The sequence below is a fragment of the Piliocolobus tephrosceles genome, chromosome 19, assembly GCF_002776525.5.
Source record: "Piliocolobus tephrosceles isolate RC106 chromosome 19, ASM277652v3, whole genome shotgun sequence".
NCBI classification, from domain to species: Eukaryota; Metazoa; Chordata; class Mammalia; order Primates; family Cercopithecidae; genus Piliocolobus; species Piliocolobus tephrosceles.
In genome coordinates, this window is record NC_045452.1 from 33,888,909 (window position 1) to 33,911,762 (window position 22,854).

General features: G+C 62.0%; 1 protein-coding gene across 1 annotated transcript in view; it reads right to left on the reverse strand.

The window, feature by feature from the left end:
- COL18A1 (collagen type XVIII alpha 1 chain) overlaps nucleotides 1-22,854 on the reverse strand; it is a 54,565-nt gene that overhangs the window by 5,230 nt on the left and 26,481 nt on the right. Inside the window, exons 11-37 of the mRNA XM_026447429.2 lie at nucleotides 22,622-22,675; nucleotides 22,284-22,442; nucleotides 21,212-21,274; nucleotides 20,403-20,429; nucleotides 18,984-19,115; nucleotides 18,537-18,599; nucleotides 17,597-17,623; nucleotides 16,542-16,577; nucleotides 15,833-15,904; nucleotides 15,501-15,536; nucleotides 15,061-15,150; nucleotides 13,835-13,864; nucleotides 13,686-13,712; nucleotides 13,161-13,223; nucleotides 12,730-12,804; nucleotides 11,765-11,791; nucleotides 11,420-11,473; nucleotides 10,921-10,995; nucleotides 9,820-9,888; nucleotides 9,295-9,337; nucleotides 8,727-8,789; nucleotides 4,326-4,369; nucleotides 3,830-3,961; nucleotides 2,994-3,147; nucleotides 2,841-2,914; nucleotides 2,305-2,433; nucleotides 1,196-1,228 (exon numbers count right to left, since the gene is read on the reverse strand). Of these exons, the coding sequence (XP_026303214.1) occupies nucleotides 1,196-1,228; nucleotides 2,305-2,433; nucleotides 2,841-2,914; nucleotides 2,994-3,147; nucleotides 3,830-3,961; nucleotides 4,326-4,369; nucleotides 8,727-8,789; nucleotides 9,295-9,337; nucleotides 9,820-9,888; nucleotides 10,921-10,995; nucleotides 11,420-11,473; nucleotides 11,765-11,791; nucleotides 12,730-12,804; nucleotides 13,161-13,223; nucleotides 13,686-13,712; nucleotides 13,835-13,864; nucleotides 15,061-15,150; nucleotides 15,501-15,536; nucleotides 15,833-15,904; nucleotides 16,542-16,577; nucleotides 17,597-17,623; nucleotides 18,537-18,599; nucleotides 18,984-19,115; nucleotides 20,403-20,429; nucleotides 21,212-21,274; nucleotides 22,284-22,442; nucleotides 22,622-22,675 (1,851 nt within the window). The remainder of the gene's footprint in view (nucleotides 1-1,195; nucleotides 1,229-2,304; nucleotides 2,434-2,840; nucleotides 2,915-2,993; nucleotides 3,148-3,829; nucleotides 3,962-4,325; nucleotides 4,370-8,726; nucleotides 8,790-9,294; nucleotides 9,338-9,819; nucleotides 9,889-10,920; nucleotides 10,996-11,419; nucleotides 11,474-11,764; nucleotides 11,792-12,729; nucleotides 12,805-13,160; nucleotides 13,224-13,685; nucleotides 13,713-13,834; nucleotides 13,865-15,060; nucleotides 15,151-15,500; nucleotides 15,537-15,832; nucleotides 15,905-16,541; nucleotides 16,578-17,596; nucleotides 17,624-18,536; nucleotides 18,600-18,983; nucleotides 19,116-20,402; nucleotides 20,430-21,211; nucleotides 21,275-22,283; nucleotides 22,443-22,621; nucleotides 22,676-22,854) is intronic.

The following is a 22,854-nucleotide window of genomic DNA, read 5'->3' on the forward strand; positions in this document are numbered from 1 at the left end:
CACCCACCTATCCACCCACCCACCTGTCTGCCATCCATCCACCCACCCATCCACCCACCCACCTATCCACTCACCCACCTGTCCGCCATCCATCCACCCACCTATCCACTCACCCACCGGTCCACCATCCATCCACCCACCCACCCATCCACTCACCCACCTGTCCACCATCTTACCCACCCACCTATCCACTCACCCACCTGTCCGTCATCCATCCACCCGTTCATCCACTCATCTACCTGTTCACCATCCATCCACTCACCCACCTGTCCATCATCCACCCATCCATCTACCTCCCCATCTACCTATCCATTCACCCACCTGTCCATCATCTACCTACCCACCTATGCGCTCACCCACCTGTCCACCATCTTACCCACCCACCCATCCACTCACCCACCTGTCCACCATCTACCCATCTCCCCATCTACCTACCCATCCACTCACCCACTTGTCCACCATCTACCTACCCACCCATTCACTCACCCACCTCTCCGCCATCCATCCACCCCTCTATCCACTCACCCACCTGTCCACCATCTACCCATCCATCCACCTCCCCATCTACCTACCTGTCCACTCACCCACCTGTCCATCCACCCATCCATCCATCCACCTCCCCATTGATTCACCCACCCAGTCAGCCACCACCCTAGAGATATCCAGTCTTGTGTCCGGCACTTTGGGAGAGGGAAGGCAAAGATACAAGATGTGGATTTTGGCGCCAAGGATTGTGACCCTGAGGAGGGCAATGAGTGACAGACACAATTGGGAAAGTTGAGGGATGAGAGTGGCTCCCTCGTGAGGCCAGCAGCTGAGACGGAGGTAGTGGGGTGTCCTGCACTGAGACGGAGGTACTGGGGTGTCCTGCACTGAGACGGAGGTAGTGGGGTGTGTCCTGCACTGAGACGGAGGTACTAGGGTGTCCTGCACTGAGACAGAGGTACTGGGGTGTCCTGGACTGAGACGGAAGTATTGGGGTGTCCTGCACTGAGACAGAGGTACTGGGGTGTCCTGCACTGAGACAGAGGTATTGGGTGGCCTGCACCCGTTTTCTGCAGCAGAGCCTGATGGTGAGCCACATGCTCAGCTCCAGGACTCCAAAGGACCACGTGTTGTTCCCCAAACAAGAGACAGCACATACCCCCTCGTGTCCTGACTACCCACCAGTCTCAACAGAGAAAACGCTCCTTACCGTCCCTCGTGGAAGTGGCGTCCGGGGCTCCAGCTGGAAGAAAGCAGCAGGGTCATCCAGGACCTGCGGCTGGGCCTGAGCCAGGGTGCCCTCCCTGCCCAGCACCCGGCCCTCCCAGCACGTTTGCTAGAATGCCATCCTCTGCCTCCTCCTGTCAGGACCAAAGTCCCTGAAAGTTAGGATGGGGCTGCATCTCAGTGCCTACGAGGACACCTGGCACACAGTGGGCACCAGCTTGGCGTCTGCTGTGAGACTGGCAGCCTCTCCCTTGCCAGATAAGGAACTGGAATGGGATTCACAGCCTGGGGGGCTGCAGGGGCCGGCCCAGGCCCAGGTGGGGGCCGGTGGCGAGATGGAGGGAGTGCTAGCAGGAAGGTGGGAGGACTGCAGAAGTCAGGGCTGTGTCAATGCACAGTCTGCCGTGGAGGCTTCCACAGACGTCACAGGCCGTTTTGGCGGCACGGGGCTTCTACCAGCCCTCACCTTTGCCACATGAAGGCAAACAAACCATGCCACGCCCACCTGGGTCAGAGTGGCCGCTCCTGCCGTCCAGGCCGTTTTGGGAGAGCAGGAAAGAGGCTGGCCTGGCCTGGAAGGGGCGATCCCAGGTGTGTCCGAGGAGCCAGGCCGGTGAGCAAGGCCCATGCTAAGCGGCGAGGGCACATTTCATCCCCCCTCGGTGTTTATAACGTGGGGTGCAGAGCCACGGGACAGCCTGCATCCCAGCCGGGGCCGTGCTGTGGACATCACGTGGCCCTGAAGGACCCGAGCCCCACTCCTGCCTCGTCCTGCCAGACACCTTGTCTTGTTAACGGGCGTGTGAGGTGATGTTTATCTTTGTAAATGTTCACTGCGACATGACCCGCCAGGAGCCCCTCACGCACCATGTGTTCATCCACTTCCAGAAGTTTGAGCTCACTTTTCTCTAATCCCAAAACTGCTCACAGAAGTATTTTACTAAACTTTGCCAAAAGTTTGAAAGTTTAACAAGCGCTGGCTGCCACCTGCCTCCATCCCTGTCTGGGGCCTGGGCCTCTCGCCTCCCTTAAGCCCCAGGAGGCAGCTTGGGTCCTTCCACAGCTCAGGAACCTGCCGTGCACAGCACTCACCTGGACCTTCCGGAACCCATTCCGCACGCGCACGTAGAGCTCCTCCTGCTCGGCCACGAAGATGAGCCAACCCTCGGGAACCTCGTGCACCTGGCCCAACATGGCCTGGCGCGTGGCCCAGAGCCTCACCTGCTGGGACCCAAACGCAGGGGCGTGGGGCTCGAGGTGGGAGGGCACGGGGCAGGGGCAGAAGGAAGGGATGCCCGTTTCAGGGTGCTGGGCAGGGGCCGCAGGGCTTTGGGCAGGCATGGACTGAGGCAGCTGCCCCCATGAGCACTGTGGGGACCCCTGCCCGCCTCCAGCCCCTCAGCCTCCGTGGACAGTGCATGGGCCCTGGACACTTCCCAGCTGGTGGTCGTCTCCCTGGGCCCACTGGATCCCCCCGCGGCCTGGCCCCGCTTCTACCCTGGAAACCACATCTCAGCCTCCTGTGCATCTCCCTGTGGGGTCCGTGGGACAGTGCCTCTGAGGGGCAGGGGCTGCAGAACCAGCCAGGGCATGGGACCCAGGTGCCCAGCGGTTGCCTAGATACTCACCCCTGAGGAGGTGCCCATGGTTCCAGGTGGCCCAGGGGGCCCAGGGGGGCCCGGAGGGCCGGGAACGCTGACAGCTGCAGGAGAGAAACCAAGGTGGGCACAGGAAGCCACACGAGGCGGCCTCTGCCCGGGGTCCACTCCCCGCTGACTTACTCTGCCTGTGAGGGCCGGGAAATGAAGGGGGCCCTGGGGGGCCAGGGGGGCCTGGGGGGCCGGGAGGGCCCTGGCGCCCCTCGTAGCCGATGCCGGGGGGTCCCTGAGGTCCAGGTGGGCCAGGCTGGCCCCGGATGCTCTCTCCCTTGGGACCCTAGGGACGGCGACAAGAGACGCTTCCTGGTTACCTCGTGCTCTGGGCTGGGGGCGGGCAAGCTTGTGGGGCTGGGACTGCACCGGGCTGGGGGCAGGCAAGCTTGTGGGGCTGGGGCTGCACTGCGCTGGGGGCGGGCAAGCTTGTGGGGCTGGGGCTGCAGCTGCCAACATCCCCTTGAGGAGCGCAACCTGAGTCACCGGTCCCCTCCCTGCCCACGCCATAGCCTGAGAAACCCCCACACCATCACCCCTTCTTCCCTGGGGGTGCGATCCCAGGGCAGAGACCAGCTCTGACCAGAGAGACCAGCAGAGACCAGGGACCTGACAACAGTGTGGGCCCCCAAGCAGAAGCTGGGGCCCACGGCTCTCTGGAGTCTTTCAGGACTGATGGGCCTAAATCCCGATCTGAACCAGCCCAGGAGCAGAGGTGGATGCGCTTGGCCCCGGCAGGAGGGCAGGCCATGGAACACTGCAGGGGGACGGGGTGTGTCCGGGGCCAGTGCACCCACATCTGGGCGGCCTGCTGCGTCCCCACACGGGGACAGGGCCATGTCGGGGCTGCTGAGCTTGCAGGGGCAGCTCCGGCCTTGGCGGGCGTCGGTGGCCGGGCTGGACCTGCCCTCAGGTCCTGTACCCAGACCCCTGGGACATACGCTCTGCCTGCACAGGCTGGGACTTACTGGAATCCCAGGGTAGCCAGGTGGGCCTGGGGGGCCGGGGGGGCCTGGCAGGCTGGAGCCAAAAAAGCCGCCACCTCCGGGCTCACCCCTTTCGCCTTTCTGTCCTGCATCACCTCGGTCTCCCTTCTCCCCCTGTGGATGGAAACACTTGTCAGACATGGGAGCCCCGAACCCCTACAAGTCACAGGTGACCTCCCATCCCTCCCGAGCCAGGGTACGGCAGTCGGAAGCTTCTGGAGCCCAGGCCTGGGAGCTGCTGGCTGCAGAGAATAGGGCTCGACTCCCCACCTCCCACTGTATTAGCCAAGTCCCCAAAAACTGAGCCGGGGACAGAAACGTCCTGAGGGACGCCCTCGACACCCTCTGAAGCCAGCGCTCCTCTCAGGGCTGAACAGGAAGGGGTCTTGGGCTGGATGGCGCAAGGAATTGGGAGCAGTCACCCAGGGGGATGTACAGGACCTTGGAGGCCCCCAACCCCACCAGGGAGGTCACCCACCTTCATTTCAGCCTCCAACTGAAGGAAGTCGAATGGAAACTGCCCTGCAAGAGAGAGACAGGTGGGGTCTCGCTGAGATGGTGTCTGACGACGCCGGGCTCCCCCTGCAGCCCCCAGCACTGGCGGGTTTGCCTGAGCCGCTTCTAGCCATTGCCATATTTCCTGGTAGAGATCCCATATTTCATTAGGTTCTTCTTAGCTAACTGATACTTTCTGATGTTTTTGTTAATGGTGTCTTTTTTTTTTTTTTTTTTGAGATGGAGTCTCGCTCTGTGGCCCAGGCTGGAGTGCAGGGGGCGATCTCGGCTCACTGCAAGCTCCGCCCCCCGGGTTCCCGCCATTCTCCTGCCCCAGCCTCCCTACAAGCTGGGACTACAGGTGCCCACCACCACGCCCGGCTAATATTTTTGTATTTTTAGTAGAGACGGGGTTTCACCGTGTTCGCCAGGATGGTCTCGATCTCCTGACCTCGGGATCCGCCCACCTCGGCCTCCCAAAGTGCTGGGATTACAGGCGTGAGCCACCGCGCCCGGCCTCGTTGGTGGTTTTTCTAAACTCCCCTTCCATCTGACGACCTCGGTGAACCCTGACGGTCCACCTGCAGATCCACTTGGGCAGCTTATGTGGGAAACGTGCTGAGGAAAGAACAACGCGATTCCTTCCTTCCCGGTTCCTGTCCTTCCTGTCTGTCCTCTGCCCCTCCCAGGGTGGGCAGGCAGCTGTCTTGGCCCTGACTTGAGGTCCCCACACCCTCTCCGAGGGTGAAGCTGTGGAAGTTCCAGGTGGCTCCTTCCAGACCACGGACGAGCCCTTTGCTGAAATCACTCGTTGCTTCTCTCCTTTCCATCAGCCTTGGCAGAGGTCAGGAATGTCGTTAGCCTTTTCAAAGAATTAACTTCGGATTGTTGGACTTTCTTGATCCTTGCTATTTTTATATACATAAACCATACACAATTTCCCTTCACTCATTTTTGATCTTTAATATTTCTTCCCGTCTATTTTCATCAAATAAATGTTTGTCGCTCTTAATAAATGCTGTTTGTTCTTTAGCATCTTAGGCTGATGTGTGGAAACAGGTACTATTTAAAGCTGTAATTTTGTCAATGGAGAATGACAAAACCCACTCTCCTTCCAGGTGGGACCTTAGATGGCCTTGGGCAAACCTTCTGCTGTGACTGTTCCCCTGGAACCCTGACCGGGGTGGAGACAACCTCACTCTTGGAGGTCGTGCCCTGTAACCCAGAAGCCTCTGAGCAGGTGGCTCCACACCCCCAGGGCACCCCCATCCCACAGGTGCAGTCCCTGGGGTTGGAGGTCATGGCTGCTGTCAGGACCCATGCTTCCTCCTGGGCTGGGTCCTTCCGCAGAGGGAGGTGACTGGCTGTGCAGGCCCCTGAGGCTGCAGTGTGAGGACTAAGGATGCCCCGGACGCATCTAAGCGCCAGGGGTTCCTCACTTCCACCTGCTTCTCCTTGACTCATGAGCCTCCTGGAAGGGCACTGCCCTGTGGGCATTTCCCACTCGCTTCTACTGCACTCGTGAGATCACAGTTCCTGGAAGCCAGGCCTGCATTCGGCCTAGCCTGGGCCCCTCCAGGGCAGACCCTGGTCCCGATGCTGGGGACGCGGCCTGGAGACGGTTGCAGGTGACGCCTGTCAGACCTGCTGTTCAGATCTCCTTGGGCTGAAAGTCCCCCTATAATGATTGATTTGTTTTTCTTTTTCACTTTGCCAAGTTTTTACTTGTCATATCTTGAGGGCTATCTCATTAGATGCACACAAATGTAGAATTACTGAATTTCCGTGGTAGACTTGCTCCGTTGTCTCAATGAACATTTATTTTTGACCATGTCTCTTACTCCAGAATATACTTTGCACGCACACACACACACCAAACCACACCCCCACACGACGCACACCCTCCCCACACACGCCAAACCACACTCCCACACGACACACACCCCACACACGCCAAACCACACTCCCACACTACACACCCAGCACCCACATAGCCACACTCCACACACACCCCACACCTAACACACCCACATACCCACACTCTACACCCCCACACTACACACCCAACACACCACTACACACTCAGCACACCCACATATACACACTCCACACTCAGCACACCCACACCTGCACATTACACAGCCAGCGCACACACATACACACCCCACACACACCCAAACCCACACCAGCCTCTGGGTGCCTTGACCTCTCCAGCCCTCACGTTCAGGGAGCGTCTCCTGTAAGGAGCATACGGTTTTGCTGCGTCCCACTGACAATGCCTGTCCTTCCGTGGATCTATCTACCCCAGTCACACTTACAGCACCTGCAGATGTATCGGGGCTTAAGTCTACTGTTTTATTCCCTAGTTTCTGTTCATCCCACCTGTTCTGCATTCCGTTTTCTCTCCTGTTTTGCCTCTTTTGGATCCACTCTGTGTGTTTTAAACGTCCTGTGTGTGTGCCATCCTGCCTGCCCTCCTGCCTCCCCAGCGGTGTCAGCTCTGCATTCCTCTCCAACCTCACTGTCCAACAGAGTGAGAACCACCGCCGCCCCTCAGGGCGCTGAGACCACGGCAACCTCTAATTGCACTGTCGCTGGGACCCTGTGCCGGGCAGCCTTCGCCAGTTCCTGCAGGAGCCTCTGACCCCATTGTCGCTGGGACCCCGTGCTGGGCAGCCCACACCGGTTCCTGCAGGAGCCTCAGATCCCACTGTCACTGGGACCCTGTGCTGGGCAGCCCACGCTGGTTCCCACGGGAGCCTCTGACCCCACTATTGCTGGGATGCCAGTTCCCACCGGCGCTGTCTCTCTCCATCTCTGCACTCCTTTCCCTCGGCCTCATCTTGTCCCTGAAGTGCCCTCCACCGCCGAGACGGCTCGGGTCTGGAGTGGCCAGCCTGCATGTCATCCTCGTTCCGAAGGCTACGGGAGTATCATTGGCTGTCGGAGTCTACACTGGCCTTTCTTGGATATTTTGGAAACCATTTGTGGTCTTCTAGCTTCTCCCGTTTCGTGGATGCATCTCTCGTCACTCTTATTGTTGATCCTTCGAATGAGGGGAACACTCTGCGCCTTCCTTGGCCATTCCACCTGCAAACACTGTTCCCTTTGGAGCCCTTGGAGCCCTCGTTCTGGCTCCCACGGACAGGCAACCCCATGTCCACCAAAACCTATAGACAGGTCTCAGGCTCCAGCTGTTCCGCCTTCAGCCCTCGGTTCGCCCCAACACCTCTGAGCTTCCCGGCTCTCTGCTGCCATCTCCAGGCTTCCTGGGGCTTTTCAATGTGACCTTCAGAGTTCAAGGCGGGTCCGATGACCCCACGAGCTGGGCCTCCCGGTCGGGTGTGTCGTCGCCCCCTCTCCTCCTGGTTTCTGGTCAGCGCCAGTCATCTATGCCCCACTCACTCCTTCCTGGGCGTCATGTGTGACGCTGAGAGATCCAAGGATGGGACAGGCGCGTCTTCCATCTTCCCGCTCGCTTTCTGCCTGCCTTTTCCTCCACAGGCCTTAAGGATGTCCCAGCCTGACTCAGCCTCTGCCTGCCTGGTCCCTTCCCACTCCAAGGTGCAGCCCCAGCTAGAGCAGGTATTGCAGCGTCCTCAGCAGAGGACCCTGGTGGCGAGAGGGGACCCTGGTGGCGAGAGGGGACTGTGGCGGTGAGAGGGGACCGTGGCGGCGAGAGGCGCCCAAGGCTGGCCTGGCTCTCTGGGCTTCTGCTCTGCCAGCCCCCAGACATCCTCAAACAGTGGTTTTCTCACATTTTATCCAGCTGTTCTCGGTGGTCTTGGCAGGACATCCAAGCAGCCCCACCACCCTCAATGGAGGTGGGGCTCAGGGGGCAATTCTCGTTCTTCAGGAGGAGCGGGGGTGTTGGGCTGCCCCTCCGGACAGCCTGTTGGGCAACGCCTCCTTCCCACACGAGGCCCTGGAGAGTTTCTCGACAGAAGGTCCTCCAGGGTCAACCCCCGGCCCCATGTAGGGGAGGGGGCGTCTCAGGACCGCCGGCCCCATGGAGGAGAGGGGAGGGGGCGTCTCAGGGCCGCCGGCCCCGTGGAGGGGAAGGGAGGGGTGTCTCAGGGCCGCCGGCACACCGAGGCTGCTGTGTCTGCGCAGTGCCTACTGGGGTCCAGTGTGGAAGGGCAGCCGCCTGCTCCTCAGGAGATGGGGTGATGGGGGCATCTTGCTGGGCCTGTGCCCTGCAGCCACCCCCGCCTCCAAATCCAGGTCCTCTGACGTCCGCATCAACCCAGAAGGGGCTTCCTTCCCACAGGGCGAGGTGGTCACCACCCAGTGAGGGTCCAGGAGCCGCTGGGGGGCTCTGGGTGTGACCATGCCTCAGTGCTGGCCACACCACCTCCTCCGCCTGAGGCCCAGAGGTGCTCACCTGGTGGTCCGGGGGGGCCCACTTCTCCTTTGGCGCCCTTGGGTCCTGCAGGGCCCTGATTCCCTGGAGGAAGAGAGACCCAGTGCCTGTCACGGAGTACGCCAGGGAGGGCTCCAGGGTGGTGCCCCTCCTGCCTGAAATGCCCCAGTGCCTGGGGGCCTAGATCGTGGGCATCAGATGGACGGGGGGACAGTCAGGGTAGGAGCTCCTGGAGAGCAGGGGCACCCCGGGTCCCCCTCAGCAGGCCACGTGGAGGCCAGGCCACATCTGCAGGGCACGTGCTGACCAACAGCAGGGATGGGGCTGCTTCCACTCTGCTTTGGGCAGAAAAGCAAAGTCTAAACGGAGAACAGCAAATGGGGCCACCCCAAGGTCAGGTCCTGGACAGCCGTGTTGGGAGGGCCCCCAGGAAGGGCCAAGATCATCAGAACTGGGGCGTGGGCTGGGCTTGTGGCACTGGCCTTAGGGCACTGGGGGAGTCTCACTGCTGCTGGTGCAGGAAGGAACGTGGGGCCCTGGAGCATCCCTTCAGCGCCTGTATCCCCAGCTGTGGGCCCGGGGCCCTCACCTGGCAATCCTGGAGGCCCGGGGCGGCTGGACTCAGCAAACACCTGCAAGGAAGAGGGAGAGGTGGCTGTGAGGGCGATGTTCTGAAGTGAAGGCCGCCACCACTCAGGGGTCCCCAAGTCCAGAAGCACCAGCCCCTGCATGAGGCCACATGGCAGCCACCCCTAGTCAGAGACAGGAGGGAACAGGGGTGTGGAGAGCAGGAGCCACAGCGTGACGCCACTTGACCCTTATCGGTCACCTCACCTTGCTGAGCCTGGGAAAAAGGGGGTGCTCCTAGCACCCCTGGGCTCAGGCTCTTAGCAAAGTTTCAGCTGGAAGCAGCTCCACACCCAGAGAGCCCTCCCTTCCACATGCCTTCACCTTCCTCGGGAACTCAGCGGCTAATCCACTGCCCACCAGACTGGCCCATCCCAGAAGAACCCCCGGACGCAGAGGCCAGGGGAGAAGGTGGCCCAGCCCCTCTATGGGGCTCTGTGTAAGAGCCAAGGGCAGCCGCAGGACAGTGGGCGCCCTGGAGACTTACATTGCTGTCATAAACAGGAGTCCCTGGAGGGCCTGGGGGCCCTGGAGGCCCTGGGGGGCCGGGCATTCCCTGTGGGGAGGGCAGAGAGCTGTTGTCAGGCTTATGGCCTGCCTGTCAGGCAGCAGGTGGGAGCAGGGACAGTTCAGAAAAATCAGAAACCTGACCAGGCAGAACCGAGAATGCAGTGGGTCATTCGGGCCACGGCTCCCTGAGGACAGGAGCTGGCCCCGGCCCCACCTCATCCCACGTTGGAGTCGTGCACAGACGTCCCTCGGGAGGAGTGAAGAGGCCACCGGGTCTGCGTCTCAGGTAAAAGCTGACTGAAAATGCCCCACCCTGCTGACACCAGGGACACAAAGCTCTTGGCTCAAAAGCAGCAGAGTGGATGCCTTTGGGCTGAGCGGGAGAACCCCCAGCATGGAGGGCATGGAGGGCATGGAGGGCTTCAGGGCATGGCCCAGGCCCACAGACGCCCTGCTGAGAATCCATGCTGGCCTTGTGTGTGTGTGTGCATGGGTGCACATGCGTGCATGTATGCGTACAGGTGTGTGCCCATGTGTATATGTGTGCATGAGTGTACGTGTGCAGTGTGTATGCCAATCATGGAATGAGCCAGGGAGGGCTTACATTCATGTATGAGTATATGGATACACACGTGTATATGTACACACATATATGAGTATACACGTGTATGTGTGTGCATGTGGACAAGCACGCATATGCACAAATACATGTGTATATGTGCACATATGTGGAGTGTGTGGGCATGTGTACATGTATGAGCACATGTGTGGATATGGAATGTGCACGATGTATGAGCACATGTGTGGATATGGAATGTGCACGATGCATGTGTATGTGTGCACACATGTAAGAAGAGTGTATGGGCATGTGTGCATGCATGTATGAGTGGGCACACGCGTGCATGTGTGTGGACATGTATGAGTGTGCATAGGTAAGACAGGACCAGCGCAGTGTGGCCACATGGCAGGGCGGCTTCTAAGTGGTCTCTGAGAGGAGCTGTAGGACCCCAGGCTGTGGCCAGGCCATTCCCAGGTCCTGGTCTCCCAGCCACCCAGGTCCCGCTTGAGGGACACTCACCCTCATGCCAAATCCAACGTGGGCATCTCCCGGCTCCCCTTTCTCTCCTTTCAATCCGTTCATCCCGGGGCGACCCTGGGATGGAGCACAGGGGGTGGGGACTGGTCATCACCAGCCACGTTCCCGCAAGGTGGCTGCAGTAGCCCCATACCAGGCCCGACCCACACTCAGCCTCAAACGTTCCCAGCCCTCAGGCTACCCCAGCCCTTCTCACCCCTCCTTCCTGCTCAATAACCCTTTTGGGAGGAGGTGACTGACCCCAGCCTACACAGGCCCACTCCCCTGTCTGCCCCCCAGGGCCTCCTCCTGGGTACTGGCCCCTCCTGGTGTATTGCCAGCCACATCCAGGACAAGAGCTGTGCCCAGGCCGGTTCTGGGGGGAGCACAGGGGGTGCGTGGCCGTCCACTCCCCTCTGGACGTGTCCCCCCCGTGGGCCTGGGCTGCTCCCCACCTGCCAGACCCCATCTGCTGCCCCCACTGGAGACCCCAGGTCCTCACCGGCCGTCCGGGGAAGCCGATGTCTCCCTTGTGTCCCGGCCGTCCGTACGGACCCTGCGAGAGGAAGGGAGCCAGGCTCAGCGGAACAGACCCGGCCCTTGTCCACGAGCTGGGGGGTCCTGGGGAAGGGGAGGGGCCGTGCAGAGCCGTCGCCCTGGGCCACCCATCAGCTCGGAGGAGCCCGCTGCAGCCTCACCCCGACAACTGCCCCACGTGCTTTAGAGCTGCATTTGGGAGACGAGCCCTGGGCCGCACAGCACGCACTCAGCAGCCGCGGGCGACCACGTCCTTGGGGGCCGTCATGCCCAAGCTCAGTGCAGAGAACTTACCGGGGGTCCGACTTACCGGGGGTCCTCGGAAGCCCGGCTCTCCCTGAGCAAAAACAACCAAGAAGGCACAGTTGGATGGCGGCTTGTGCCCCACCGGCAGCCTCCCTGAGGACCCTCGTGGCCCCTTTGGGTGCACTGGGCCGTCCCCAAGGCGCTGGCAGCCCTGGGGAGGACGGGAGCTGCTGGCAAGGGGAGGTTCGGGATTGGGGTTTACATCCAGGTTGGTGCAAGCACAGGGTATACCCTGGGGCCCTGAAGCAGGGGTGGAGGGCATGTGTGCCACAGTGTGCTGGTTGCTGCAGGCCCCGGCTCCGATGCACAGCTGGGTAGGGCAGTGGAGCTCTCGCTGGGCCTGGGGATCCTGTGTCTGAGGTGCACCCCTAAGACCCCAGAGGGCTCACTGCTCCTCTGAAAGTGGGAGAGCCAGTGCTCCACACCCCAAAGATCCAGGTTCCCCCCCAGGACCCTCCCCCAGGGCTTGTCTGGGTGACTGCCTGCTGGGGTGGGGACCCAGGCACAGGCCCCTGGACGAACTGACTCCGGGCCCTGCCATGCTCAGGGTCCTGCAGGCACCCTGGGGCTGCAGAGAGGAAGGATCCTGCGGCTGCTGCCCACAGCATCAGGGCCCCCAGGAAGAGGTTGGAGGGGCAGCAAGAAACCTGCTGAGGCTGAGGTGGTACAGCCTGGGCTCCTGCACCCCACAGGCCAGGCCCCAGGGAGGCGCGAGTTCAGAGCCGCAGCCCACTGAGAATCTCCCTTCGGCAGGGTGGGCTCAGGGGCAGGGAGAGGATGAGGGGCCGACGGGACCTCTGACATGGGTGTAAGAGAGGAGGGGCCGCGAGGGCCAGGCCAGGATGCTGGAGCCCTGCTTGGGAGAAGCTTGTGCGTCAGGAGCCAGACCCTAAGGAAGACCTTCCCCAGGCTGTCTCCACAGCCCCAGGAGCCCCCAAGCCCACTGGAAGGAGGCTGCCCAGCCCTCACCTTGGCTCCTTTCTGGGCAGAGCCCAGGGTACTGCCATCGGGGCTGAAGACGCTGCCCGGTTCACCCTTCTCACCCTGGAACAGCAGCAGGTACGGCAGGGTCAGGGCCAGCTCCTTCCCGCAAAGCCTCACCCAGAGCCCCGAAGGCAGGGCCGCTGTGACTGAGCATCACAGCCCGGGGTCCTCTCACGGGAGGTGACCACAGGGACGGCAGGACCACAGGGACGGCAGGGTCTCTGTGACTGGGCCTCACAGCCCGGGGTCCTCTCACGGGAGGTGACCACAGGGACGGCCCAAGCGTGGCTGTACTCCTTGTGAGTCACAGTAGCAGCCGGGGGGTCCCGGGTTTCTCCCAAAAGTGGCCACCTGGGCAGGCTGGGGCCACCTCTGCATCACAAAGTGGGTTGAGGGACAGCACCTGAGCCCCTTACCTTGGGTCCTGGGGAGCCTCGTTCACCCTTAGAGCCCAGGTCGCCCTTGGGTCCTGCAGGTCCCTGGAATGGACGCCACGCAGTGAGGCCTGAGCGGCCAGCGTCTCCCCCATCTCTGACAGCTACTCCACCTCCCTGGACAGCTGCCCCCTGGCAATATGCCTGTCTTGTCTGCCCCATCAGGGCCCCTCTCGGCCCCAGCCTCACTCCGGACACTGCAGGCCTCCGCAGGTGACCCCCCCGGGGCCCCTCTCGGCTCCAGCCTCACTCCGGACACTACAGGCCTCCGCAGGTGCAAGGAGCGGCCTCAGTGTCACAGGTGCCCACCCAGCACGGGGCCTGCCAGGGGCTCTCGCCCACATCCTGCTCCCATCACTTCCTCAGGGCAGTGACTGTCGCTATCCCTCGGGCCTGACAAGGCCCACCCCAGCTTGACCAGGCTGCTCTGTGCTACCAGGAGGAGACCCCTCCCCAGCAGGGAGGGCAGTGGCGGGCAGTGCGTAGCTCTGGCGCCAGGTTACTCACGGGAAAGCCTGCGAAACCCGGCCGGCCCTGGGGAAAAAGGGACAGCGTCAGCTGGGGTCATCACGCACCCACGCGGCTGCCCGGACCCCACCCAGCCTTGTACCAAGGTCCCCACAGGCCTGTCCCTTAGAAGCCAGGCAGGCACGTACCTCAGGTCCCGGCACGCTCAGGACGGCACCCTGTCCACCAGTCAGGAAAAAGAAAAATCGGAAACAAAGAGCCACATTTAAAATGAAACTGGACTCCCACCGAGCGACTTACAAGATCAACAAAACACCGAAACAGGAAATTCAAGGAAAATGTTCTTTCCACACTCTTTCTAGGCCTGGGGCGTCCCTCCTGCAGCGCAGACGCCCCGCGGCTCAGAGTGGCGGACACAGACTCCAGACGCCCTAAGCCCTAAGCCACTTTTTACTTCCATTTTGGTTTAAAATGCTCCTCCCTCTGCTAGATGCTCCCTTGCTTGCTGGCGGAGGCAGCTAGGCTGACGGGGGGCTTTTCTGATGTTCCAATGACTTGACCGTCACGCCGAGGTCCCTGTGGCCTCTCGGGCTGCTGTCTCCCGATACCTGTCTGCCTGCTCCGAGCAAAGCAATGAGGGGGCAGGCCCTCCCCTGCCTTTCCCCAACCCCACCCCTCGTCTCGAGACTGTTATGGTCCCACCTCCTAGGTGAGGAGCCGGAGCACAAGGGTTAACTAACTTGTCCAGTGTCACAGACGGTGCCTGCTCTCAGCTCTGCCCTGGGCAGCCCCTTCCACTGGTGGCCACAGAGAAGCAGGGATCTGAACCCCTGGCCACACCCAGCTCTGCTCCCCTGGGCCCTGCGTCTGCTCGGGGCTCAGCTTCCTGCCTAGACGGGGGCTTGGTCCCTGTGTTCCATGTGGCGGGGCTGGGTGGGGACGCGTCTGCCTCTGTGAGGCCAGGGGGACACGCTGCTGGCAGGCGCCGAGGGTGCAGCTGAGAGGCCTGATGGACGGGCTGCGGTGGGGAGGAAGGTTCTGGAACCAACACAACCCTCACCAGAGAGCCAAGGGTGCGTCTGCTTCTTCTGACGGGGCAGCTGGGTGACTACATGCAGCTTTGGCGCCACAGTGTCAAGGACACAGGGACTGAACCCGATGGGAGCCTCTGACATAAAAACACTGGCCCCCTGTGCAGGCCCTCACCCCTCCCCAGTGTCTCCATCACCACATGGAGCTGGGTTCCCCGGGCGTCTCTGACCGAGGGCCTCTGCAGCCCCCACTGTGGAGTTGGAGTGTGGCCTTGCAGTCAAGGCCTGTCCTGACCTGGGGGGTGTGGGGGGCTTGGGGAGGGATCTCTGCACCCAGTGGGGTATCTGGACAGATTGGGTGCCCACCCACGCAGCGTCCTTACATCCTGCTCCGACACGTAGACCACAGGCCCCGGGGGTCCGGGGGGTCCGGGGAGGCCCGGCTGCCCGACTCCGTCCTTCCCTGGATCTCCCTGGAAAAGGATGAAACCTGTCCAGCATTTCATCTCAGCCACTCTGGCCAGGACCCCAAAGTCCACCCAGTCCTGGAGGGGGTGCCCAGAGCCCACGGGGGGTGAGGAGGCACCCAGGGCTGTGGACTGTAGCCTTGGAGCCCCCTGCCAGGCAGGGCAGGCGTCAACAGGGATGGCCGAGCCACACGCACTGCCCCCAGCCTGAAAGCCACCCGTCAACTTGAGGGTCTTTTCCCCGAGTCTCTGAGGTCACATGGGTGGCAGGGGCATGGACCTGGGGACAGCTGAGGCCAAACCTTCCAGATGTCCCAGCGCCCCCCACCCCATCCACCCGCCCCAGGGACACTCACCTTTTCTCCCTGGCTGCCTCTGTCTCCCTTTGGCCCCTGAGGAGATAGGAAGGAAATGGTTGATCACCCACAGAAAGAGGAGCCCCTGGCTCCCTGTGAGGGAGGCTGTGATGAAGACGTGGGGTTATTTCCCGACCGGCCAGGGCCTGGGAGGGAGGCAGCCACCGAGAGTTCTGATGGAGACCTGTATTCGGCTCCTGGCACTCGGAGACCCGGGAGGGCACACGGAGGCCCAGGGACCCAGGAGGGACACAGCTCCTGCCAGCTTTCACCTCGGCATAGTCCCTTTGGGGCTCCACCCCCCGAACCCTGGGCCCACCGAGGCGGCTCACCTGGGGCCCAGCAGTGCCCTCTCTGCCAGGCAGGCCGGGGAACCCGGGGGCTCCGTTTGCTCCAACTTCTCCCTGAAAGGGTCACATGGAGGACACAGGGCATTGGCCACATGTCCAGGAATGCGGGGACCCCCACGAGGAGTCTGGGGCACCCGTGGGCGTGGTGGTGGCCTGGGCTTCTCTATCTCACCCCTGTGGGCTTGAGCAGGGGCTGTGGAGGGATGGAGGAGTGGGGGAGGGGGGGGTCGGGAGGAGGAGGATGTGGGGGAGGGGGAAGTCACAGAAAAGGAGGGAGAAGCGGGAGGCCGGTGGCAGGGGCTGAAGGGGCCTGCACCATCAGACAGCTGGGAGGAAGGCAGGTCATGTTCCTGACGCAGTCAAACCAGGGGGTACCCTGGGGTTGGGTGCCCTGCAGGTGGGTGTTCTGGGGGTTGCCTTTGAAACCAGCACATCTTCAATCACAAAGAAACAAAGCAGTGCGAGGAAGAGCAGGCGAGGCTGCCCCTAGAGGATCTCCACAGGCGTCCGCCTGGGCCCTCCCTGCCTCTGCCTGGCCATATCCCCGTCCAGTATTTCATCTCAGCCACTCTGGCCAGGACCCCACAGCCCACCCAGCCCTGGAGAGGGTGCCCAGAGCCCACATGGGGTGAGGAGGCTCCCAGGGCTGTGGGCTGTGGCCTTGGGGCCCCCTGCCAGGCACAGAGCTTACCTTGGCCCCCCGCAGCCCAGGCACACCAGGATCCCCCTAAGTGAATAAAGCGGGCTTGGTAAGCACCTGCTTGGGCAGGCCCCGTCCTCAGGCAGCGTCCACCCCGGGGGCAGGGAAGGGTGACCCAGGATGCATTTCACCGCCCTCCCCCAGCCCAGAGCCGAGGGGTCCCAGGGACACTGAGCAACTTGTGCAGGGACCCCGTGGTCCCCGCTGGCCGAAGGCACCCGGCCTGGACTGCTGTGGAGCCTGGGGACATATCCCATCAGTAGGACTGCAGGCAGAACCCCGCTGAGATGGCCTCATTTAAACAATTTAAGAAATTGAATACATGGATCTTCCAAAAAGCCTTTTGTAATGTTCCAGTGTCTTGTAAATGAAAGCAAAGCATTCTCAAAGGAGCGGGTGCCACGGTAGGGGCTGGTGACAAGTGAAAGTCCAGTCCCAGGGGGGGCCCCATGTGCCCTTGGCCCCGCACACAGCAGAGGACACATTGATGAGCACGCAGCGGGGTGAAAGGCGGCTGCTGCCCAGGGCCCAGGAGAGGAGCCTCCAGGCTCACCCCTCAGGCACCTGCCCTGGGAGCTTCGGGGCCTGGGCAGGGGTGGGGTCTTTGGGGCCAGGCTGGGGGCTGGTGTCCCCCAGGGACAGGGGAAGCAGAGGACAAAGCTCCTGGGTCCTACAAGGTCACCACGCCTCTGTCCCTGAGCCCAGGAGCCCACCTGTCCCTGAAGCTGAGGTGGGGACCCCGGGTTCTTCTCTTATGCTCCGCTTTTCAGCCTGAGTCTGAGAATACACTTCAGGTGTGTGAACCCAGGAAGCTTTGGAGAGAGAACGGGACAATGGTCCCTTAATGCTGGAAAGCTGGGTTGGAGGAGTGTGTGATTGTTTCTGTTAGGCTTTTTTGCTGTAAATTTTGCAAATTTCCCAGGATGAATTCATCCTACTCCTGCCATCAGAAAACCTGAGGGAAGGCCCTGTCACCCCCAGCTCCGGGGTGCCGAGGCCAGGGCCAAGCCAACGACCGCAGAAACCCAGGCGCATCCATCACTGACCTTCAGTCCTGGCAGGCCGGGGGGTCCCTGTCAGGGCAGAGGAGACACAGCGTTAGTGCAGCTGGAGGCCCTGCTGTGAGATGCTTCTCCCACAAGAAAAGCCCGCTGGTAACAGTCAAGAATTAAAAATGTGTGTGTAAAAGGAAACGTACTGACTTAAAATGGTAAAGCCATTCTAACTTATTATGGAATCAATTAGTTTCTGCCTAATTGAAATTTCTCATTCATTATGCTCAGAGTAAGAAATGTGTCCCAGACACCCGTGCTCTCCACAGGCTGAGTCTCTGAGCCTGAAGCTGGACGCTGTGCCTTCAGCCGCCCCACGTGGCTCTTGAGCAGGGCTGTGGCCCTGGGGGCTCCTCCATGCTGGTGCCACGGGAGAGAGGGTGGCGTGGAGGGGACAGCGGGGGTGGGGGAGGAAGGAGCTGCCGGTCCCTGGGTCTGCCCCTGACACATCTGAGCTGTCTGAACACCGTTGTTTTGGGATTTAGGTCACTCTTTGCTGGCCCTAACCCTGAGCAGTATATATGTTAACAGTAGAACAAGGTGGAGATTTCATAGGAATTTCAGATTCTACTCAGGCCAAACATTTGTTACTTCCCAAAACTGGGGCCACAAAAAGAATGTGATGACTTGAATTTCCCCAGAAAGGCCTGTCTTTCAGGCGGCATGCGGCCCCACGCCCCTTTTGTCTTGACCACCCACAGTGTCTCCCACTTTGCAGACTAGGCCCTCATTCCGTGACTTTACTTCAATGAAGGGGCATCTCCAAAGAGCGAGGGTGGCCCACGGTGCACAGCGCCTGCCACACGCGGCCCTCACAGCTCTGCAGGGCGGCGTCCGGCCCCATGCAAGGCTGGTGGCTCTCAGGGACACCCTCCTGCCCCAGGCAACATTCCCTCAGCCCTCAGAGCTGGCCATGCCCAGCTCACAAGAGTACCTGCAGCCCGTCAGCGCCTCGGGCTGTTGCCCAGAAGGGCCCCCCGGAGCCTTCCATGTCATCCTGGAGGAGACACACAAGACACATGTGGGCCTGTGTCCCTTCTTAGGTAAGGACCCCTCCCTGGGCCAGCACCGACCCCTCCCTTTGGGGCCATGGTGGCCTGGGGAGCCTCCATTCTCAGATGGGGACTGTCTACCTGGTGGCAGGGCCTGGGTGGGGGCCCCCAGGGGCAGCCCATCTCGGGCAGCTCATTTGCTCTTGGTCAGGGCACAGGTGCCAGGGTATGGCTGGGCTGAGTTCCCCATCAGCACCGTGGGGCCAGGGCAGCGCCAGTGAGACCCCCGCCCAGGACGTGCTGCCCTGTGAGTGAGATGCCAGGGGTAGCAGGGCTGGGGCAAGGGCAGCCCCCGGCTCTCCAGGGGGTCAGGTGTAGGCGGTACTCACAAATCCAGCGGGGAGTCCTGGTCCTGGTGGCCCAGGGGGCCCAGGGGGGCCTGGTGGTCCAGCGGGTCCAGGGGCTCCTGCCAGGCCGCTCTCCCCGCGAGCGCCAGCAGGACCAGGGTCTCCCTTGCTCCCCTGCGTGGGGTGAGGAGAGCATGTCAGGACCCAGCCCAGCCCCCGCTGGCCCTGCAACCCTGGTGTAGACAAGTTTTCTTATGATGCCTTCTAAACCCTGCAAATCAAAAGGTAAGGAACATTCTGCAAAGCAATGCAGACCTCACAGCAGCCTTTCTTCTAACTTTATGCTGGAGAGATCTGTGTGTGTGTGTGTGTGTGTACATACGCTGGAGATTGTATGTGTGTGTGTGTGCATTGTGTGCGCGCGCGTGTATATGCACATGCATTCACTCCCAGCCTGTGTCCTCTCAGCCCTCCTGGTGCTCTCACCACCTGCCTCGCTGCCGTCCTCTTCCTCAAGCCTCTCCCCACTGGCCTTCCTTCCCTCATCACCCCCAGCCTGGAGCTTGGCCGTGCTCTGGGGGACGCTCCCTGTTAGTGCCAACCCTGTCCAGCCCAAGGTGAGGAGCTCCCGATGTTTTGGATATGATTTGAGTAGGCGGCCCACAGAGGCCTGGATCCTCGAGGGGACCTCGGGGGGCCTGTGTGGTGGTGGGGTCGGCACAGATGCCGACTGGAGGCCCAGGACCAGCTCCCAGCGCCTCCTCTGCAGGGTTCCGGCTCCTCCACCAGCTCCACTCCAGCAGAACAGGAGGAGGAAGTGGGTCGTTGTGGGGGCGTCAGATAAGCTGTCACAGTGGCCCAGACCTCAGGCTGCCCGAAGGAAGGCTGGGTCCATGGAGAGTGGCTGCCCTGAGTCCAGAGGGTCTGAGCAGACTCTGGGCCAGGCCAGGGCCGCCAAGGACACCCCGGCTGCCTTCAGCGCTCCCTCAGAGTGCCCCCAGACGCTCATGAGCCTACAGGGCAGGCGAATGGGGCTCGCCTGTGGGAGAATGTTGGGGGGCCCAGCTCAGGGCCCTCCCCAGGCCACAGGCGACCTCTCCACCTGCAGTGGCCCAGCCCCTCCTCCCAAAGCTCCCAGAGCTGCTTTATCGCACTTGCCACAGGGAGCTCGTTTCCAGAGGAGCTCAGCTTCCAGGACACATCTGCCCTCAGTTCACCAGCAGACCAGAGCTCAGTGGAAGCCACATCGCAAGAGTGACAAGGGCCGAAGCCACCTCACCAGAGGGACAGAGGCCGCTGCCAGCAATTCCGGCAGGGCGGACGGATGGCAGGATTGGGGGTTGAGACCAGCCCCAGGAGAGCTCACTCCCTCGACCGTGGGGCCCCCACCCTCTTTGGGGGCACGACCACTGAGTGGGCACCAGGGGCAGGGGACCGCTGTGCCGGGGATTCTACTTGTACCTTATGTCCCGGGGCGCCTGCTTCACCCTGTACGGAAAAGAGCAGGGTTAGGACACAATCAGACCCGCAGCACAGAGGACAGAGGAAGGCACGTCGCCCTGCCAGGAACTACGCCCTGACCGGGGTCCCTGCTTTGCTGCCTGCGCCGGTTTAATAGTTTCTGAGGCTGTTGCCACTGTCATCCCCCTTTCTGGTATGGTTGGGGTCCTGAAAGGGAAGCCACAGGGGACGCCAAGCCTGATCCCAATGCCGGACCCGGCTCCCCGTGGGGCCTGGGGCCCGGATGCCTCCCCAAGGAGGGCCCTTCAGCTCAGCCACAGGCTTAGAGCCACAAGGGGCATTTACAGCCAACGTCCCCTGCTCAGCCCAAAGCAGAGCAGCTCTCATCCGAGGTCACGCTGGAGACCGCTCCCCCGGGGGCTGGACGCAGGCACCTCCTGCCAGGTCCACCCACAAACGTCTGGGATCCCGGCTCCTGGCGTCAGTCCGACAGAGGCTCGTGGCCACTGCCCCGTAACCAATGTGGAAACTTGGAGTAAGATCTCAGATCTCGCGGGGCGCCCACGTTCTTAAAACCAGTAAGTCCCGTCATTATCGTGGTCCATAATTTCTATCCGAGCCACAGCCGCCCAGGTCAGGGCGACCTGCAGAGCCCGGGGCCCCAGGCTGTGGGGTTGTGATGGGGGGGCTATTCCTGGCATTTCGCCTTCACGGACACCAGGCACTCCTGGACCCCTAGGGCTCGGCCAGCCCTGGCCACATGCTGTGGTCCCGGGCCCCATTCGCCCTGGACTCGAGGGGAGACTTACCAGGCTGCCTTTCTGCCCCGTCCTTCCTGGGGGCCCCTCTTTTCCTGGAGGGCCTGGGGGTCCCTGGGGAAGAGCAGAGCATAGTGGATCTTGATGGCCTTCAGCCACTAAAACGATTTCTGGGTTAACAGGTTATCTGGGCTTCCACAGGTGGTCCAAAGGCAGGACACAGAACGTTCCCCAGACACAGGACCCAGGTCCCAGGGCTCACGGGAGACCCCACGGCCTGCACAACCCACAGTTTCACGGCCACATTGGCAGGATGAGATGGCAGGGCCGACAGCACCACGGCCGGAAGGCATTAACACCAGGGCTGGGGTAACCGCTGCTCCCTCTGAGGGACGGTCTGGCCACACGTATGAATATGGATTAGGCATGTTCTTTAAGCCCAAACTGCTCCTTAGAACGGATGCTGTGGAGGGCTTGCCACGCGGCACCCAGAGAGGCCTCAGAGCCAATGGTGATGGCGAACGCCCATCAGGAGGGTTGGTTGGCTCAGGAAGGGACTGTCACGGAGGCAGGGGCATGTCATGGGTGACCTAACCACACACTCCCTGCCCTGCACGCCATGGCCACCGAGTGACCTCGGGCCACGGGATGCCAGCGCAGCGTGACCCAATTACGGCAGCCACGTCTGCAGGCACCTGCTGCCCGTTGTGTGTGGCAGAGCTGGTGGGGAGCCTGCCGCGGGGCCCTGAGACCCCGCAAGTCGTGCTGGCCAAGCAGGCTCCTCCCTCCCCTGACCCTCCGGCAGTGCTGACCTCGGCCCTCCCACCCCCACCCATGGGAATTGCTCGTGGAGACACTGTGCGGTCCGCGGACCCACAGGGCCAGAGAGGTCGGAGGCCTTACTTGCGGTCACCCCCACTGGTCAGCACCCCCAGAACCACGGGGTGGCCACTCAGGTGCCTCCGCACACCCCAGGGTGGCCCCGAGTCCGCAGTCGTCCGCCAGCTCCCAGAGGAGATGAGGTGAGGGGTGGGGACTGGGGAGGCCTGAGGCGGGGCAGGGGCCCCACGTGGGGTGTTCACCCCCCACTCCCAGCAGACAGGGCTCACGAGGCAGGACTTACCGGGAGGCCGGGAAACCCAGGGGGACCCTCGCGCCCAGGCACACCAGGAAGGCCGGCGGGTCCTGGGACGTCAGAACCGTTCACCCCAAAGCGGCCCGGCTCACCGGGCAGGCCTGGGACACCGGGGGGTCCGGGGGGTCCAGGGAAGCCTCGAGGACCCTGGACGTGGGCAAACACAGAGGGTCACAGCCCATGTGGCACCCACCAGGGATGACCACCACCCCCAAACCAGGCCTCGTCCCCACCCCCAACAGGATCCCAGCTGAATCTTGGGGGTCCGTGGCCTGTTCCTCACGGGCACAGACATCGGGCAGCGCCGCAGGTTAAGGGCCACTCACCCGCAGGGCCTCCAGATCGCCACCAAAGCCAGATCCCTCCATGTCAATGAAGGTCTGAGAAGAGCCAGAGAGAAGCGTTGCCCTGAGCTTGGCCCCCACCTGGCCTACTCCTGGCCCCTGTGCTGCAAGCTGCGTATCAAGCTGTTTCTACGAGGAGCTGAGAAACCACGGCCCCTCTGCTGCCCCCAGAGAAGCCTGAGGCAGGTGGATGGGAGCTCCCACCACACCTGTGA